General features: G+C 44.5%; 1 protein-coding gene across 1 annotated transcript in view; it reads right to left on the minus strand.

The window, feature by feature from the left end:
- Positions 1–689: 689 nt before the first annotated feature.
- The window catches only part of LY96 (lymphocyte antigen 96), a 613,732-nt gene continuing 599,597 nt past the window's right edge, over positions 690–14,824 (minus strand). The window contains exon 5 of the mRNA XM_085604111.1: positions 690–1,091. Coding sequence (XP_085460237.1) covers positions 996–1,091 — 96 coding nt within the window. The 3' untranslated portion in view covers positions 690–995. The remainder of the gene's footprint in view (positions 1,092–14,824) is intronic.

The raw sequence follows: 14,824 nt of genomic DNA on the forward strand, positions 1-14,824 counted from the left end.
CGGGTTTACATGATTTTTTTAAATGTAGGGCAGTGTCAAGATCTATGGGTGTTGAATGGGAAAACCCACAGCAACACCCAGGGAACGCCTCCCCGGGCACAGAGTAAGGTGACGCATTGATTTGCGCTGTGTTGCCTTGCTAAAAATGTATGAGGCCACTGAAAGTCACGCAGAATGTCTCTGCGCGGCTTCATGAATTGGATTGAGAACCCTGCATGTACCACCTTACGTGCTGCAAAAGTGATGCAGTGCTCTCATAAATAAGCCCCCGGGTGTTCCCACGCATCTACCCCGGGAAAGAGCAAACGCCTCAGATGCTGGCCTGCACAAAAACAATCCTGGCTGTAATGTAGGGGGGATCATGCTTTAGTGCTTGGCAGCCACAAGTTCACCAGTGCAGAGAAAGAGCAGGAATGCGCAATATCTTAGTAGATATGGCACTTTCCTTCCCTTTCCACTTGAAGCAGCACAGCAAGTTTTTTTACTGGATTGTGTTAAAGATTAGTAAATATGCTCCTTCATATTTTATCAAAGGAAGATCCACACTGCCCCTTTCATTAAAATAACTCAATAATTTTATTGTATACATTTAACTCTTCCCCATACTTAACCATTAACCCTATTCTTATACCTTATAAAAAATTTGTATCTGTCAATTTTTGTCTTCCTGATTTTTTTCTCAAAAGTGTTGTAGCCCAATATTTGTTCCCGAAAATAACGTCCTTCTGGCTGTATTATGAGAGCATTATCTATTAAATGTATTGTAATGGTTAAATTATAAAAATACATTAAACCAATCTATTGAATACTGTTTCTTTGACACAGAAAACGTAACAACTTCGTGCCTATGACTATCAGTCTCACAGGATGACATTTTGCCAAACAGAAATTTGTTTATTGAAAATACATAAACTGGAGGTCAAGGCATGTCTCTGTTCACCTGGACATCAATCAGCAGCAGTCGCCCGGATTAGCTTGTGTTCTGACTGTATGGATCAGATGTCTCCCTTGACTGTTACAATAAATTTTAAGCACACATCGTCGTTCTTCTTACCATCAACAAATCCTTTCACGCCTAATGTGTAGGTTCCCTGTGAGGAAATAACATGTAACACAAATGATATATGTAAAGACTCACCAGACAAAATATAGCATCTATTCGCCAAAGACATACAATTAACTGATGTGCGTCAATTAATGGAAATTGAGAACTAAGAAACCACATTGGGGGAAATCAAATCATGGAAAAACAATTTTAAGGAATGTCAATTTTAAGGAAAAATGCAAAAAACAAAACAAAATTAAAGGAAACATTTCAAAGGAAAGATAATGTTGAGGAAAAATCCCAAAATGAATCATACTTGGGTGGAGTTGAGGACTACTGCCAGGTTTTTGAGTTGAGAGATGGATAATATTTAGGGTGATAAGGAGTTTTTAGGGGTCAGGAATAAGTCCAGGCACAGAAACAGTTTTTTGGGGTTCAGAGATGGGTAGGGTGTAGGGGTGGTGAGGGTTTTTTTTAGGGTTTTTGGATGTGTGGTGTTTTGGTGTCTGAGGTGTTTTTAGGTTTCAAAGATTGGTTGGGTGTAAGGGTTTTGAGGGGTTTTAGGGTTCATGAATGGGTGCAGTTTAGGGCTGGTGAAGGTTTAACGGTTCATCTATGGGTAGCGACTGAGGTGGTGAAGAGATTTTAGGGTTCAGGATGGGGTGGAGTTTAGGGTGGTGAGGGTTTTAAGGATTTTAAGGATTCAGGGATGGGTGGAGTTTAGATGTAAAAAAGGTTTTTGGGGGTTCAGGTATGAGTAGTTTAGGGTGATAAGGAGATCGTATGGATCGTGGATGGCTGGTGTTTAAGGGGCACCTGGTTTTTTTAGAGATCAGGGGTGGATAGAGTTAGGATGTACTGAGGTGTTTTAAGGGGTATGGGAAGGTTGGAGTTTAGGCATTCAGGAATGGGTGGAGTTAGGGGTTTTATGGTTCAGGGATGGTGGATCTTTGGGATAGAAAGGGCTTTTAGGCTTCAGGGATGAGTGTAGTTTAGGTGTGGTAAGGGGTTTTAGGGGCAGGGTTTGATGGTGTTGAATTAGAGGCATCCAAAGTAATTGTTTGGCAATGTAAAAGATATAAATATGAAATAATGCCTTCTGAAGTAAAGCACTGGAATACATATTTCTGACAAAACTGTTTCCGAAATTATGACCTGCAACCACTGCATTTACACTTGAGAATTAAGCATTCAAAAGCCAATATCGACAAAAAGACATTCTATTAATTGATTTCTCCAAAAAGGTAAATGCCATTCAATCTGAAAATTCCCATTAAACAGTTTCGATTAAATGGTTTCTCAGTAATGGTATTCCACGAATTCGTTTTTCTATGAAATCACATGCAAATGCTTTTAGCACAGTTCAGAATTGGATTTGAACTGTGAACCTTTTCTGAATAATAGGAATGTTTTTCATTCTTTTTGTGTAAATGGGTAAGTACAATTTGATTTTTCATTTGTGATGTAATAAAAAATATATAGTTATGAACAATACTGAGTTTTCTCACCAGGTCATACTTCTTAATGTGACGTGTTGTTTTATATGCTCTGATTTGCTGATGAAATGCTACAACTACTCACATCACAGTGAGTCTGCAGATCCTATAATTTCAAATTAAAAAATAACAACCTTTATTCTGTGAGTAAGCCAGTAGACTTTGCTGTTGTACTAGGAGTGCTGTCTCACACTCTCTCAAGGTTGCTGCCCACTTGAGACATAGAATTATTTCTGATTTAGCTTTCTCCGTATAATTTTTATATCAAGAGTCTTTATGACTTTACTCTGTATTGCTTAATTTCTGTAGTAAAACCTTTTAACTTTTGTTTCATCTTAATGAGAAGGCTCATTTACTTAGAATTTGTATTTCCGAATTTTGATGCTTGGGAGGTGCCTTGATGTGGGGACACATTGCCTCATGAAATTGAGCTATAACAACATCTAAGATCCAGTGAAATGTGGGCATTCTGATTTAGATAGATTTTGATATGTCTAAAATTTGGAGGACCCTGCGCCCACAGTGTTTGGTAGCAGAGGATGCTTTTGCATTAAAGAGCACCTCCTTTCTGCTTTTGAAATTCGTTTTTTGCCCAGTCCTTAGTGATAATGGACTTTCCTTTGTGGATTATCCAAGAGGATTTTACAGAGCCCTGGCTTGCAGTGCTATTCATAAATAATTTTAATTGTAAGTATGAATAGGATGGAATGATGCTGGTGGCTGTGAGTGTTTTTGGGAGTATTGGCAAGGTGAGAGACTTATCCTGCAAAATAGATGGTTATGATGTATGTGAGGAATTTAAATATCGGATGTTGGTTTTGAGTTCAATTGGTGGTTTGATCTCTGTTCTCATGTTCTATTCTTATTTGTAATTTGCAATGAAGGTTTGCTTTATTATGGCTTGGTTTAGTCTAAATTCAAGATCTTGAGATATGGTGGTTTTGTTTGCCTGCACAAAGGTAGTATGTGCAGCTAGGGTTTTCTGAATTAACAAATGTTCCTTCTTGGAGTTTGTGTGTCTCATCTAGGTTAATTTACGGGTAAAAATGCCTACCAGGGATTCTCTCTCACAGTATTGTTCTGGTATTCTGAAAAAAATCTTGATAAGCTCTGAACAGTAGCTTATATTGAATTATTATTCAAAGTGAGTCCTTATTTAAACGTGAATCAATCTTAACAAAACTTTAACTTGAAAAGAACAATACAAGACGGGTGTATACTTATTGAAGCACACATTTATGTGAAAAAATGAGAAGTTGAAGGGTACACACAAAACTAAATTCACATACAGACAAAAAGTGACCGAGATTTAGCAATTGTTTACAGCATTTCTCATCTCATTAACACTTTGTAATCACCCATTTCACATGTTATATAAATAGAGAACTTGTCGCCAATTTTGTAAACAACAATTCCTATGATGAAAACAATTACAATGGCATGAATATACCGCTTCTAGTTTCCATCAAAGGGTATCTTTGTCATAAGAAAACTATATTTCTTGTGACAATTTCTGAATGAATTAAAGTTGCTACCTAGACCAACAGAGTTTGAGGCATTAATTTAAAGGGATTAAATGGCTACAGAGAAGGAAAGACAGAAAATGTCAAGGCTGGTGAAGGGTTCATTTAGACGGTCGCTTGAAGGCAAGTGAAATTGAAAGAAGCGATGCTGGAGGGAGGATATAATAGATGGAATAAGAGTTTTTCCTGCAATAGTCAAAGAGATGACAGACAAAAAGAAAACTGATGAGGGAGATAGAAAGAAACAAAATTAAGATTCAGTTGTGGAGGATAATATAAAATGTCCTAGCTAACGTGAAAGAAAGTTTCAATTCTTTTAAAGACGCGGAGGCGAGGATTATGCCTAACTCTTTTATTTTATTACTCAGCAGCCTTAAACAAATAGCAACTAAAGATTACAAATCCCATGAGTCTTTGCGTAGCCCAAAACAACCATAGTGGCAGTCCCATATAAACAACATCAAAGAACACTTCCTCTTTCTTCGGGCGAAACACCTGGTCCCGCATTCTGGTAAAAAAACTTGTTTCTGATTGAACCCTGGAAAAATAGAAAGAAGTAATTTCAGCAACTTGATACCTAAATGTTATCCCTGAAACAGAACACCAATGAAGCAGGTTAATCAGCGATCAACACGTTAAGTTCAGCCCACATATCAAGTCAATATAGGCATCTCCCCATAACCCTCTGGAACTACAATATGTAGCCAACATGAAGCTTGCCAATATCGAGGGAGGGTAGGAATAATAATTACTCTGGGTGAGATTATCCTCGCCTCAGCATCCTTAATAGAATTAAAACTTTCCTTCATGATAGCTAGGAAATTTTATATTCTAGGTCATGACTGGAGGCTCGGATTATGCTAGTTCAACCATAGAAGCCATGCACTGGATACGTTTAAAAGAACAATTCTCAAAGGTGGACTCTGAGGACCAATCCGCTGCTCTGAGTATGTCCTCTATCCGCCCCCCAAGGGCGAAGGCTTTCAAAGCCATGGCTCCCCTTGCTGAGTGGGCCTCAAAGGCTGTTGTATCAATGCCTGCTTCCTGGAGCACCCATCTCACCCAGCAGGCAATGGTGGCAGTTGTCACAGCTTGGAAAGGCTTCTTGAGCAAGAGAAAAAGTTGTGATACCCCTGGAGGTCTATATTCCGCCTTCATGATTTCATATGCCCTAAGACATCGAACAACACACAGCTTTGGATGACCCGGGAAAGCCGGATAGTGAACCACTCTAGTGTTTGACTTTGTACATTGCGCCACCATGAACGACACCCCTGCCAGTGTGAACACATGCGCTGTAACCTCCAAGGCTCGGACATCCAATACCAGATTGCACGAGATAAGGCAAAGGAGTATTGCTAACTTACCTGTCAGCTCCTTACAGGAAAGGTATTGATTGTCTTGCTAAGATTGCAGAAGACGTAGCACTGTATTAACGTCCCACAAGGAGGAGTACCTCAGAAGGGGAGGAAACTACAGGCGTATGCCCCTCAACAATCTACAAACCAGGTGATGTTCCCCCAACGGAACCTCGTGAATGGGCAAGTGGCCAGCTGATATTGTGGATCTACTCACGTTAATCGAACGATAGGCCAAGCCCTGATCCACTAACTCCGACAAGTAGTTGACTACATGAATTATATCAGCCCCCCACGGGATCCAAACCCCGTCGCACACACCAGCGTGACCACTTTCTCCAAGATGATCTATATCGCTTGACCGTAGATCCAGCCGATGCCTTCCTGATAAGGGAGGAAGCTCTTGCGGAAAGGCCCAGGCTCTGCCAACGTCCCCTGTAATCCTCCAACCCATAAGGTTGAGGCTGCCCTTCCGAACCAAAGGGTGCAAGTTGCCCTGAGAGTGCGTCAGAAGATGAGGTGTCCGGGGAAGTTGGAATGGAAAATCCATAGAAACTTCCAGAAGAACTGGATACCAGACTTGAGATTTCCCAATGTGGTGTTACCAAAATTACCTACACCTTCTGCCTCCAGACCAATGCCGTGAGCCTGGGAATCCTGGCAAGTGGGTGAAACGCATAACCCCGGAACAGGCTCCAATCCTGCAAGAAGGAGTCCGTTGCCTCCACCAGGCCAGCTGAAGAAACAGGGAATCTGATAGTTGAGGCGTGACGAAAAGAGGTCCACCTGACATGGCCCGCTAAGAGTCAGACTCTGAAAGATGGTCGGATCCAGCTTCCAAGCACTAATCTTTTAGATGTCTGGAATGCCAGTCCACCGTCTGGTTGAGAGATCCCGAAGATATTCCGCTGTGACCGACAGTTTACGAGACAGGCAGTACTCCAAGAATTCTTTGGCCCAATTTGCTAAGAGTTTGGACCGGGTGCCTCCTAGCCGATTGATATATCTCACCGCCGAGATATTGTCAATCTACAGTAAGATGGCGCAGGAGACCTTGTCGGCCGCTAAGCTCCAAATCGCAAAGGAACCGGCCAGGATCTCTAAGCAATTGATGTGTAACGATTGTTCGTGCTCAGACCAGTGCCCGCCTGTAGTAACGTCCCCACAGCGGGCGCCCTCCCCCGATGACTGGAGTCTGACTCGATCACCAAATCAGGGACGATCCGAAAATGGCCCTCCCGTACCAGGCCTGCATGTGTTCGAGCCACCAAAGGAGCTCCGTGCGTGCCTCCTGCAAGAGGGAGATCTCATGTGGATACGCGAGACCACGATGCAGGTGTCTTTAAGTGTTGTAGGGCCCGTTAATGCCTGTTTTGAAGATGACAACAGGCCGATGATCCGGGCTAGAGATCCTCTTTCGCCAGAGTCCGGCGCAGTTCTCTGTGGATCAAGGCGCATCTTCTGTTGGGTTAATGTGAGGCACTACTGAACCGTGTCGACCTTGAAGCCCAAGAAGGATATCTGTTGGGCCAGTACATAAACTGAGTTCTGGTTGTTCAAGATGAAACCTAGGCTCTGCAGGAGGTTCTGAGTCAGAGCTGAGAGACCAGAGTATGCTTCACCTGGTGCATCAAAAGGATGTCATCCAGGTACACTATGAGGCGAACACCTTGAGCCTGGATCCACTCCATGGCCGGCCTCAGCACCTTGGTAAAGCACCAAGGAGCTGGTGATAGCCCAAAAGGCAGAAACATAAACTCGTAAATGATCCCGCCCCTCTGGAATTGAAGAAACCGACTGTGGGGTGGAAAAATTGGTATCGGAAGGCGTCCTTTAGGTCGAGCCTCACTAACCAATCGTTTGGGAGCATCACATCTCTGAAAAGGTGAATGCTCTCCATTTTGAAATGGCGAAACACCACCCATTGGTTGAAGTCTCGGAGATTGATCACTAGCCTGAATCCCTTGTCCTTCTAGTCAAGGAAAATATTGCTCAAAAAACCTTCCGGATGTAGCGATGTCTGTATGATGGCCTTTTTGTCTAGGAGATCCCAAACCTTCCCGTCTACCCTTGGGCGCCCTCCCATGAGAAAACTAGTGGTCTGGGGTGAGAGAGTTGCTGGGGTATCCCATGGAGCTCGATATGAAAGCCCCCCCACCATTTACAACACCTAGGCATCCCCTGTAATTGCTTCCCAGTTGTGACAAAACCACTGCAGCCTTCCCTCAACCTCTGGTAGGAATAAAGGAATAGGCCTTACTGGAGGGTCCACCTGGTGCGTTGTGGCTCCTATGGGGTAGCCTCTTTTCCTTTGCTGCGTCCTCTCGAGGGGTAAAACCCTCTGAACTTATTTTGGTCCTGCCACTGTATAGATCATTTGGTCTGGAACTTGTGGGGGTTGTTGTTGTAAGGATGGCCGGAGGAGCACCCCCTACCTCTTTTGGTCCATCCAAAACTTTGTTGGCTGAACACTTTCTTTATAGATTGTTGGGCCTTGTCAAGTGAGGAGAAAGTATTGACAAAACAGGATAATTACTTAATAAATGGTTCCCCGAAGAGACCTCTGTGTGCCGTGGCCCCGGCCTTCGTAGAGGCCAACTTGCCAAGTCTGGGCTCAATTTTGATTAGTAAAGAGCTCCTACGCTCTGTTGATAGCACACAATTGGCATTGCCAAGGAAACACAGGGCTCTCTGCGCCCAGCCCGAGAGAATCTCGGGATCTATAATGTGGCCTTTCTCTTTGGCATCCTCTGCCATGTCTAGAATCTTCGTAAGTGGCCCCAGTACATCCAAGACCTTATCCTGACAGGATCGCCAGGATCAGTCCAGACCCTTTAGGGTCTTTGATGAACTTGCCAATAAAGGAGGCCATTTTGGCATCGATCTCTGGAGTATACGCCACTTTACTCGGTAGGGATGGTCGGGGACATTCCCCTTTCAGCTGGCCACGGACCTTTTGATCCATAGGCATCCGAATCTAGCTAGCCACATATGACGCCACCAAGGGCGCCAGTTTCCAATCTGCAGAGCGGGTATGATATATGTACTCCAGGTTAAGCATACCTGAGATATCTACAGACTCCTGGGTGTGAGGCACATCCAGCCAGGGTTTTTTTCACGCCCCCTTCCAGGCACCAGGGTCTGCTCGGACCAGGCTCTTCATCTGACTCCCCCATTAGGGGCATCTGTGTCGTCCCCAGTATATTCATCTGCCCCAGCTTGGGGGCAGGAATAGTCTTCAGGCGTCCCCTTCGGCTGGGAATCCCCTTGCCTTTGCAGGCCGTCCAAGCGTCTTTTAAGGAAGGCCTGCTGCAGCCTCTCAAAGGCATCGGATGAGGCGGTACTCCTAGTAGCCTTGGCCGGGGCTTTGGGCCTTGCCCTTACCCTTGGAGGATTCTTTTGCATTTAGGAGCATGGACTCCCCTGAATCACCCTCAGTAGAGAAGACCTCCCTGCCTCGGACCGTAAGTTCAATGACACAGCGGCTCAAGGGTTCAAGGACCGAGGAAACCGCCCTCTCTCGTGATGCGTCTATTGCATCCACCAACTCTAAGTGAATGGGGAGAAGTGAATGATCCTCCCCTTCGGGTTTCCAAGAGTTAAACTCACCCGCCATCACAAAGAGGATTAGAAAAAGCCCGAGTGTGTTGGCAAAAAATGGCCCAGAAAAACAAATAGATGCCTTAGAACTGCACTAGCACAGGCCCAAGGAGGTGATTGGATGTGCCAAGTCTTGTTGCCCAACAAATACAGTCAGCTGATGCTCCGCGGAAGAACCGCTAAGCTGGAGCCACTAAACGTAGAATATGTCCTATTCCACCCGGCGTACAAAGAAACTGAAAGTCCGCTCTACGGGAAGCTGTCAGAAGCGCCAATGGGCACAGAGGAATGACAAACATGCAGAGGAATGCCCCCTCCCTCCTTCTACCCTCTAATGGGGCTGGCGGTGCACCACAGTGTGAGGAGAAGGGAGCAGCACTGCAGGGGGAAGCCCCGCCCCACAGCCGGAGTGAACGTCAGGCCGGAGTGCAAACGAGGTGCTCCAACGCACTATTGCACTGGCCGAAGGCAGAAGTCATTAAGGGCTTGTAACACATACCGTGCAGTGCTGACCTCCTGGGGATCCCCCACCAGAAAGCGGATTTCTACAGCGCCTGACAGCGACGCTCACCGAGAGAAAGGTTAATGCCGGCACACTGTTAATGAGAACAATCACGTCTCGAATGCCCCCAATGTTCTCACAGTAAATATAGTACAATGTTTCCACAGACAAACTAGATCAAGGAAAAGCACTTATCTGGCTGCTGAGCAGCGAAGAAAGAGGAAGTGGTGTTCCTTGATGTTGTTTATATTGGACTGCCTCTAAGGTTATTTTGAACTATGCAAAGACTTCTGGGATTTGTAGTCTTTTGTTGCTATTTGTTTAAGGCTGCTGAGCAATAAAATAAGAGAGTTAAGCATAATCCTCGCTTCCGCATCCTTAATAGAATTGAAACTTTCCTTCATGATGAATTGGCACTAGGATGCAAAACCAAGGGCCAGCGCAGGGGGAAACACAAGTATGGACCATATTCTTGTAAATATGGTGCAGCCCTGCGTTTTTGAAGTGGCGGAGCGCGTCATTAAGCCAAGGAGGCCAACGACACGCTCCACTTCTTTGGAAATATGCCCCTATGTGTCTTTGAAAAGAGTTGATGTTTATACTTTTATGACACACTTTTCAAAATTGTGAGAAGAACCTGAAAAGTGGTACAAGGAGGTTCATGGGTTGACTACTTTTGCAAAAATGCACTGAAATGATTTGAATTCCGTTGTTTGAGATTGTAGTTCTTAGTGATTTGTGGTCCGAGTGTAAAGTTGCTGTAGCTTAGCCAACTGAAGAATCAGCTAGGGTAGAGCCTAATAATGCTCCTTCTCATGTAGTTACTGACAAATACATGAAGGTTCTAGAGCAAGAAGGTGCCACAGAAAGACATTAATTGGGTAAAGGTTTTAAGACCTTCACAATAGCTAAAGGAGTCAGTGCATGCCTATTATGAGAGACTCATGCAGATTTTTAAAATACACAGTGGAGTAGAGTACCCTTAGAAAGATGGTGCTAGAGTTTATATTTCTTCTTTGGTGATTTGCCCAGCCAAAGTAGTTGGAGAAAAATAGTAGAAAGCAGTTGATGAGCTCTGATTTAGGATATCTCTCATCTGGAAATACTGGAATGAATGTGATGTCCTCAATACAAGGTGTGCAACTGAGGAATGGGATGGTAGAGATGCGGGGTCGAGTAAGAAGGAATGCGAGCAATTCTGCTACAAATGCAAATATGTTGAAGAAGAGCACTGCTTGTCATTTCTGTAGTGAAATAGTCCATTGTAAGTGAGAAAAGTGATTTTTTTTACCCATATGCAGAGAAATGTGAATCATACATTAATAGTCATTGGCCCAAGCCCAACCTGCACCTGTACAGAGCATGTATGATCAGAGATATATTAGTATGAATATGCTATAGCCCCAGTGTTGCAGCAAAATATGAAAAACAAAATACCATCTGACCCAAGGTACTAACAGAATCCATTAATTCTGAGTAATAGTTTTCCTCAGTTTTCTCCAGAGAATAATTCTCAATGACAGTTCCTGAGGGGGAGGGATTGCTTACTTGGAGCAGTCTTAGAGGTAGACCACAGTGGCCCATATATTGACGGTGAAGTCAATAGCCAGCCTATTTTTCTCTTGAAAGATATGGGGGCTATACAATCCACAGTTCGTTCTGTAGAGATTCCAAAAGACCCTTCTTGGGAAGAAAAGTCCACACTGTAGGCATCAGCAATAAACATAATGTTATCAGGTCACAGCAAATGTCCATCTTAAAATAGGGTGAATTTAGAATAATCATCAGTTCATTCTGTGTGATCTGAGCCCGGTAAATTTGTTGGGCAGAGACTTGCTTTGCAAGTTGAACTATGTGATTATTGTACACCTGAAGATGAACACGATAAACATAAGATAGAACTGCACAGAGGGATCATGTGCATTTAAAAGGTCAGCAACCCACATACCTCACAGGCCACACATGAGGGGTGAGACCAAGGCCTCTAGTACAATAGCCATTGGCAACTGTTGACATTGTAGCCAATGTGCCCTCTTAAAAACACCCCTACACGTGAACATAGGAGGGAATGTCATGCAGATAGTCTGCCTCACATGACAGAGCAGCTGCCTCATCTATCCAGGTCTGGAACATCTGATAGGTCCATAACCACGTGTCTCTGACCCTCACCCAAAGTCTGACACCCATCTAGTGGCTCTTCATGTAGCAAATTGCCCTACAGCTTAGCTATAGCAATCCTGTGGAGGTACACAATTCACTCCCTGCGCTATGCAGCGGAAGCCTCAGCCCTACACCATTAGCAAGTTTCTGCACCCAAATTTTGCAGTGTGGGGACTAGATTGGCCTAACAATGCATGCAAATGTCCTGGCATGCGATCAGTATTTCCAAATCCATACGCACATTGGATAACTTCAAAAACATAATCTACAGAAATATCCCCCTCTGCATCCACTTCAATCGAAGGAGGTTGAACCAACACCTCACTGGGCCAAGTACATCTGTAACTCAGCTACACAGGTTTGCAGCATACAGCCATGTCCAGAACATATGTATCAATTACAAAATAGGTGCATTACGTCGTGTGCACAGATGGCAGGAAACTTTCGTGGTTGGACAGCTGAGGTGAGACATGGCCTATGCCAGATGTCAAGTTGAATAGACTGGAGTTTGTCATCATGACCTACTGAACATCGGTAGTGCTCAGTCTATTCTCACTCCTCGCCCGTGGAGGACTCCTAATATATCAGTGTCCCTTAGCTAGCGAGCAGGTGACAGCGGGTCATTCTTCATGTGTCCAAACACATCAACAAATAAGATCACCAGTGTCCGAACTCCAACCATGACGTGCAGGGCATGGGATAGGGGCTGATGCGCCGAATAAGTGTCTGTCATGTGTCCCATCTCAGCCATCAGTGTGCCATGTGCCAAGAAATAGACCCCTGCAATGGCAGGATCTTCCTGAAACTGGCCAAATGTAATATGCTTCAGGAGCCTGAGTAGGTCCCCCACTGAGCTCAATCCTGTGTCTCTCCATGCTGTTAGTACTTCCCAACAATGCTTCAATGGAAATGAGCCAGGATGTGCAGAATAAGAGACGGAGAGTAAGGGATCATGTTGCTTAGTAGCCACAGGCCCACTACCCCAAAAAACACTTTCACCAGGCTGCCAGCTCCACAGGAAGCTGTGCTTAATGGAGCAACATTGATCCCGCAATCTCATGTGCCCTGCATTTTGAGAACATGCTCACTTTGTACAACTTACTACCAGACAAACTTTACACTGGCCATTATGGCGATCCTGCCACATAACATTCCTTTTAAAATGCACAGCCTGGACAGCCTTTGCTTTGGCAGATGCAGCCTACATAGAGCCACACTTATCATGCCACTATTGCAGATCAACCATCGCAGCATGGTGTCAAACTCCCTGGAGGGGGCAACAGGCACAGCCATTGTATGGTGATGGCAAAAACTCAAGATGCCGGGGAAGATTAACTTCTTAGAAAGTGTGTATTTCACAGGAAGGATCACCGCGACAGCATGGGTAGCTGTAGAAGGTGACCAGAGTGGTCAGAGTGACGGCTCCGTGATACGAGCACACAAGTTTCAAAGGATTCCAATACTCTCGGAATCCACTGTCCCCAACCCGTCCTCGGCTCCGGCACTTTGCTGTTATTTTTTCCGAGGACGGGTTGGGGACAGTGGATTCCGAGAGTATTGGAATCCTTTGAAACGTGTGTGCTCGTATCACGGAGCCGTCACTCTGACCACTCTGGTCACCTTCTACAGCTACCCATGCTGTCGCGGTGATCCTTCCTGTTTCTAACTCAAATACTATACGAAGCCGCATTATTTTCTTACCATTGCCTTGAAGAAGTTCCAGTGTGGAACGAAACGCGTTGGCTGCGAGTCTTTTTACAAGAAAATTAAAAGAATACTTCAAAAATATTGTTTGGACCTGGACTTTTTACTGGTGCACCTTCCTCTTCTGCTTTATGTAATGAGGATATGGCCCTGCTAAGATTCACACAAAGAGATACTTTTCATCATCACAGTTACAGATTCATAATTGCCAAAAACATGAACCTTATGCATTATTGCAAATAAGATTGTCTCACAGAAATATCTGGAATGTCCCTGCAGAGAGACATAATATAGAGCAGCATGTTGTCTGCATCATTGGGTACTACATGTACCTCATCGCCCAGTGATACTCACCATGATTAACACCCCTTTTAACAATGTACACCAAAAAAATTGCCACATTGATTGTGGGTGTCTCCAATCACTCAAGGTGGCCTGGGAGAGATACAGTCACCTATGTTCAAGTACAAGCTCATAGGCATTATCAAGACTGGGCGGGAGGCTGTCCAACGCATGAGTGGTCAACGTGGCAGTGGGCAGAATCACTATGAGTATCTCTTGTACCAGTCAACTCTTTTTTGATCACTGCATGCACTGCCAGATCAAGTACAGGTAGATTCAATCCAGTCATGAATCAGGAAACATCTACCTTGCGTTCAGACTGGGGGGGAATGTACAGGCCGCAACAATACACCGTGAAGGAGTCATGGATTGTTGTCTGACTATTGTGCATCTGGTGCAGGTGATCCATAATCATCCACATATGCTGGGTTGTTGTTATGCAAGAGAGGAGGCAGGACAGGAGTTGCCCTGACTTATCTCCCTCCATTTGCATTCCAGCTTGTCATTTTTCAAAGTAAAAGCAACGCAGTTGCTCAATCAGATGGGTGTGAAGTGTTTGAGCATCTGTCAGTGTGGGTAACATCACAGCCCATAACTGGCCCGTAGAATATTGATTACCTAGTGATGCCTCTGCTTACAGGAAAGCCCTGTGGATATTAGCCCTAGGCACCACACAAGCCCCAAGTACATGCCACTCATTACTGCTTTCAGTGCTTACCACTCCAACAACCGAGAAGTGGTTGTGTCCCAGTAGTCAGTGAAATATTTGGAGGCGGAATCCCTCAGGAATGAGAAAAATGCACAGCCCAACAACGTAGGATGCAGTCACCATGTGTGGACTGGGGGGGCGCTGCACACTACACCCAATCTGTATTGGTATTGGGTCATCTCCTGCGAATGTCACTCACAGCTATTCGGCATCTAGCTCCTCAGGCTGTAGTGTGATCTGCTAACAAATAATCTATTCCGAATGTGCAGGTTGTGTATTGCAGAGTAGTAAGATTACTCATGTGTTTCAGGATGTAGGATCCACTCACAGTGTTGGAGGGACCAGTGTGCAGACCTTTGTGTAAGATAAGCTTGAAGCACTGGAG

This window comes from Triturus cristatus, chromosome 5_1 (genome assembly GCF_964204655.1).
Source record: "Triturus cristatus chromosome 5_1, aTriCri1.1, whole genome shotgun sequence".
In the NCBI taxonomy this organism is placed as follows: Eukaryota; Metazoa; Chordata; class Amphibia; order Caudata; family Salamandridae; genus Triturus; species Triturus cristatus.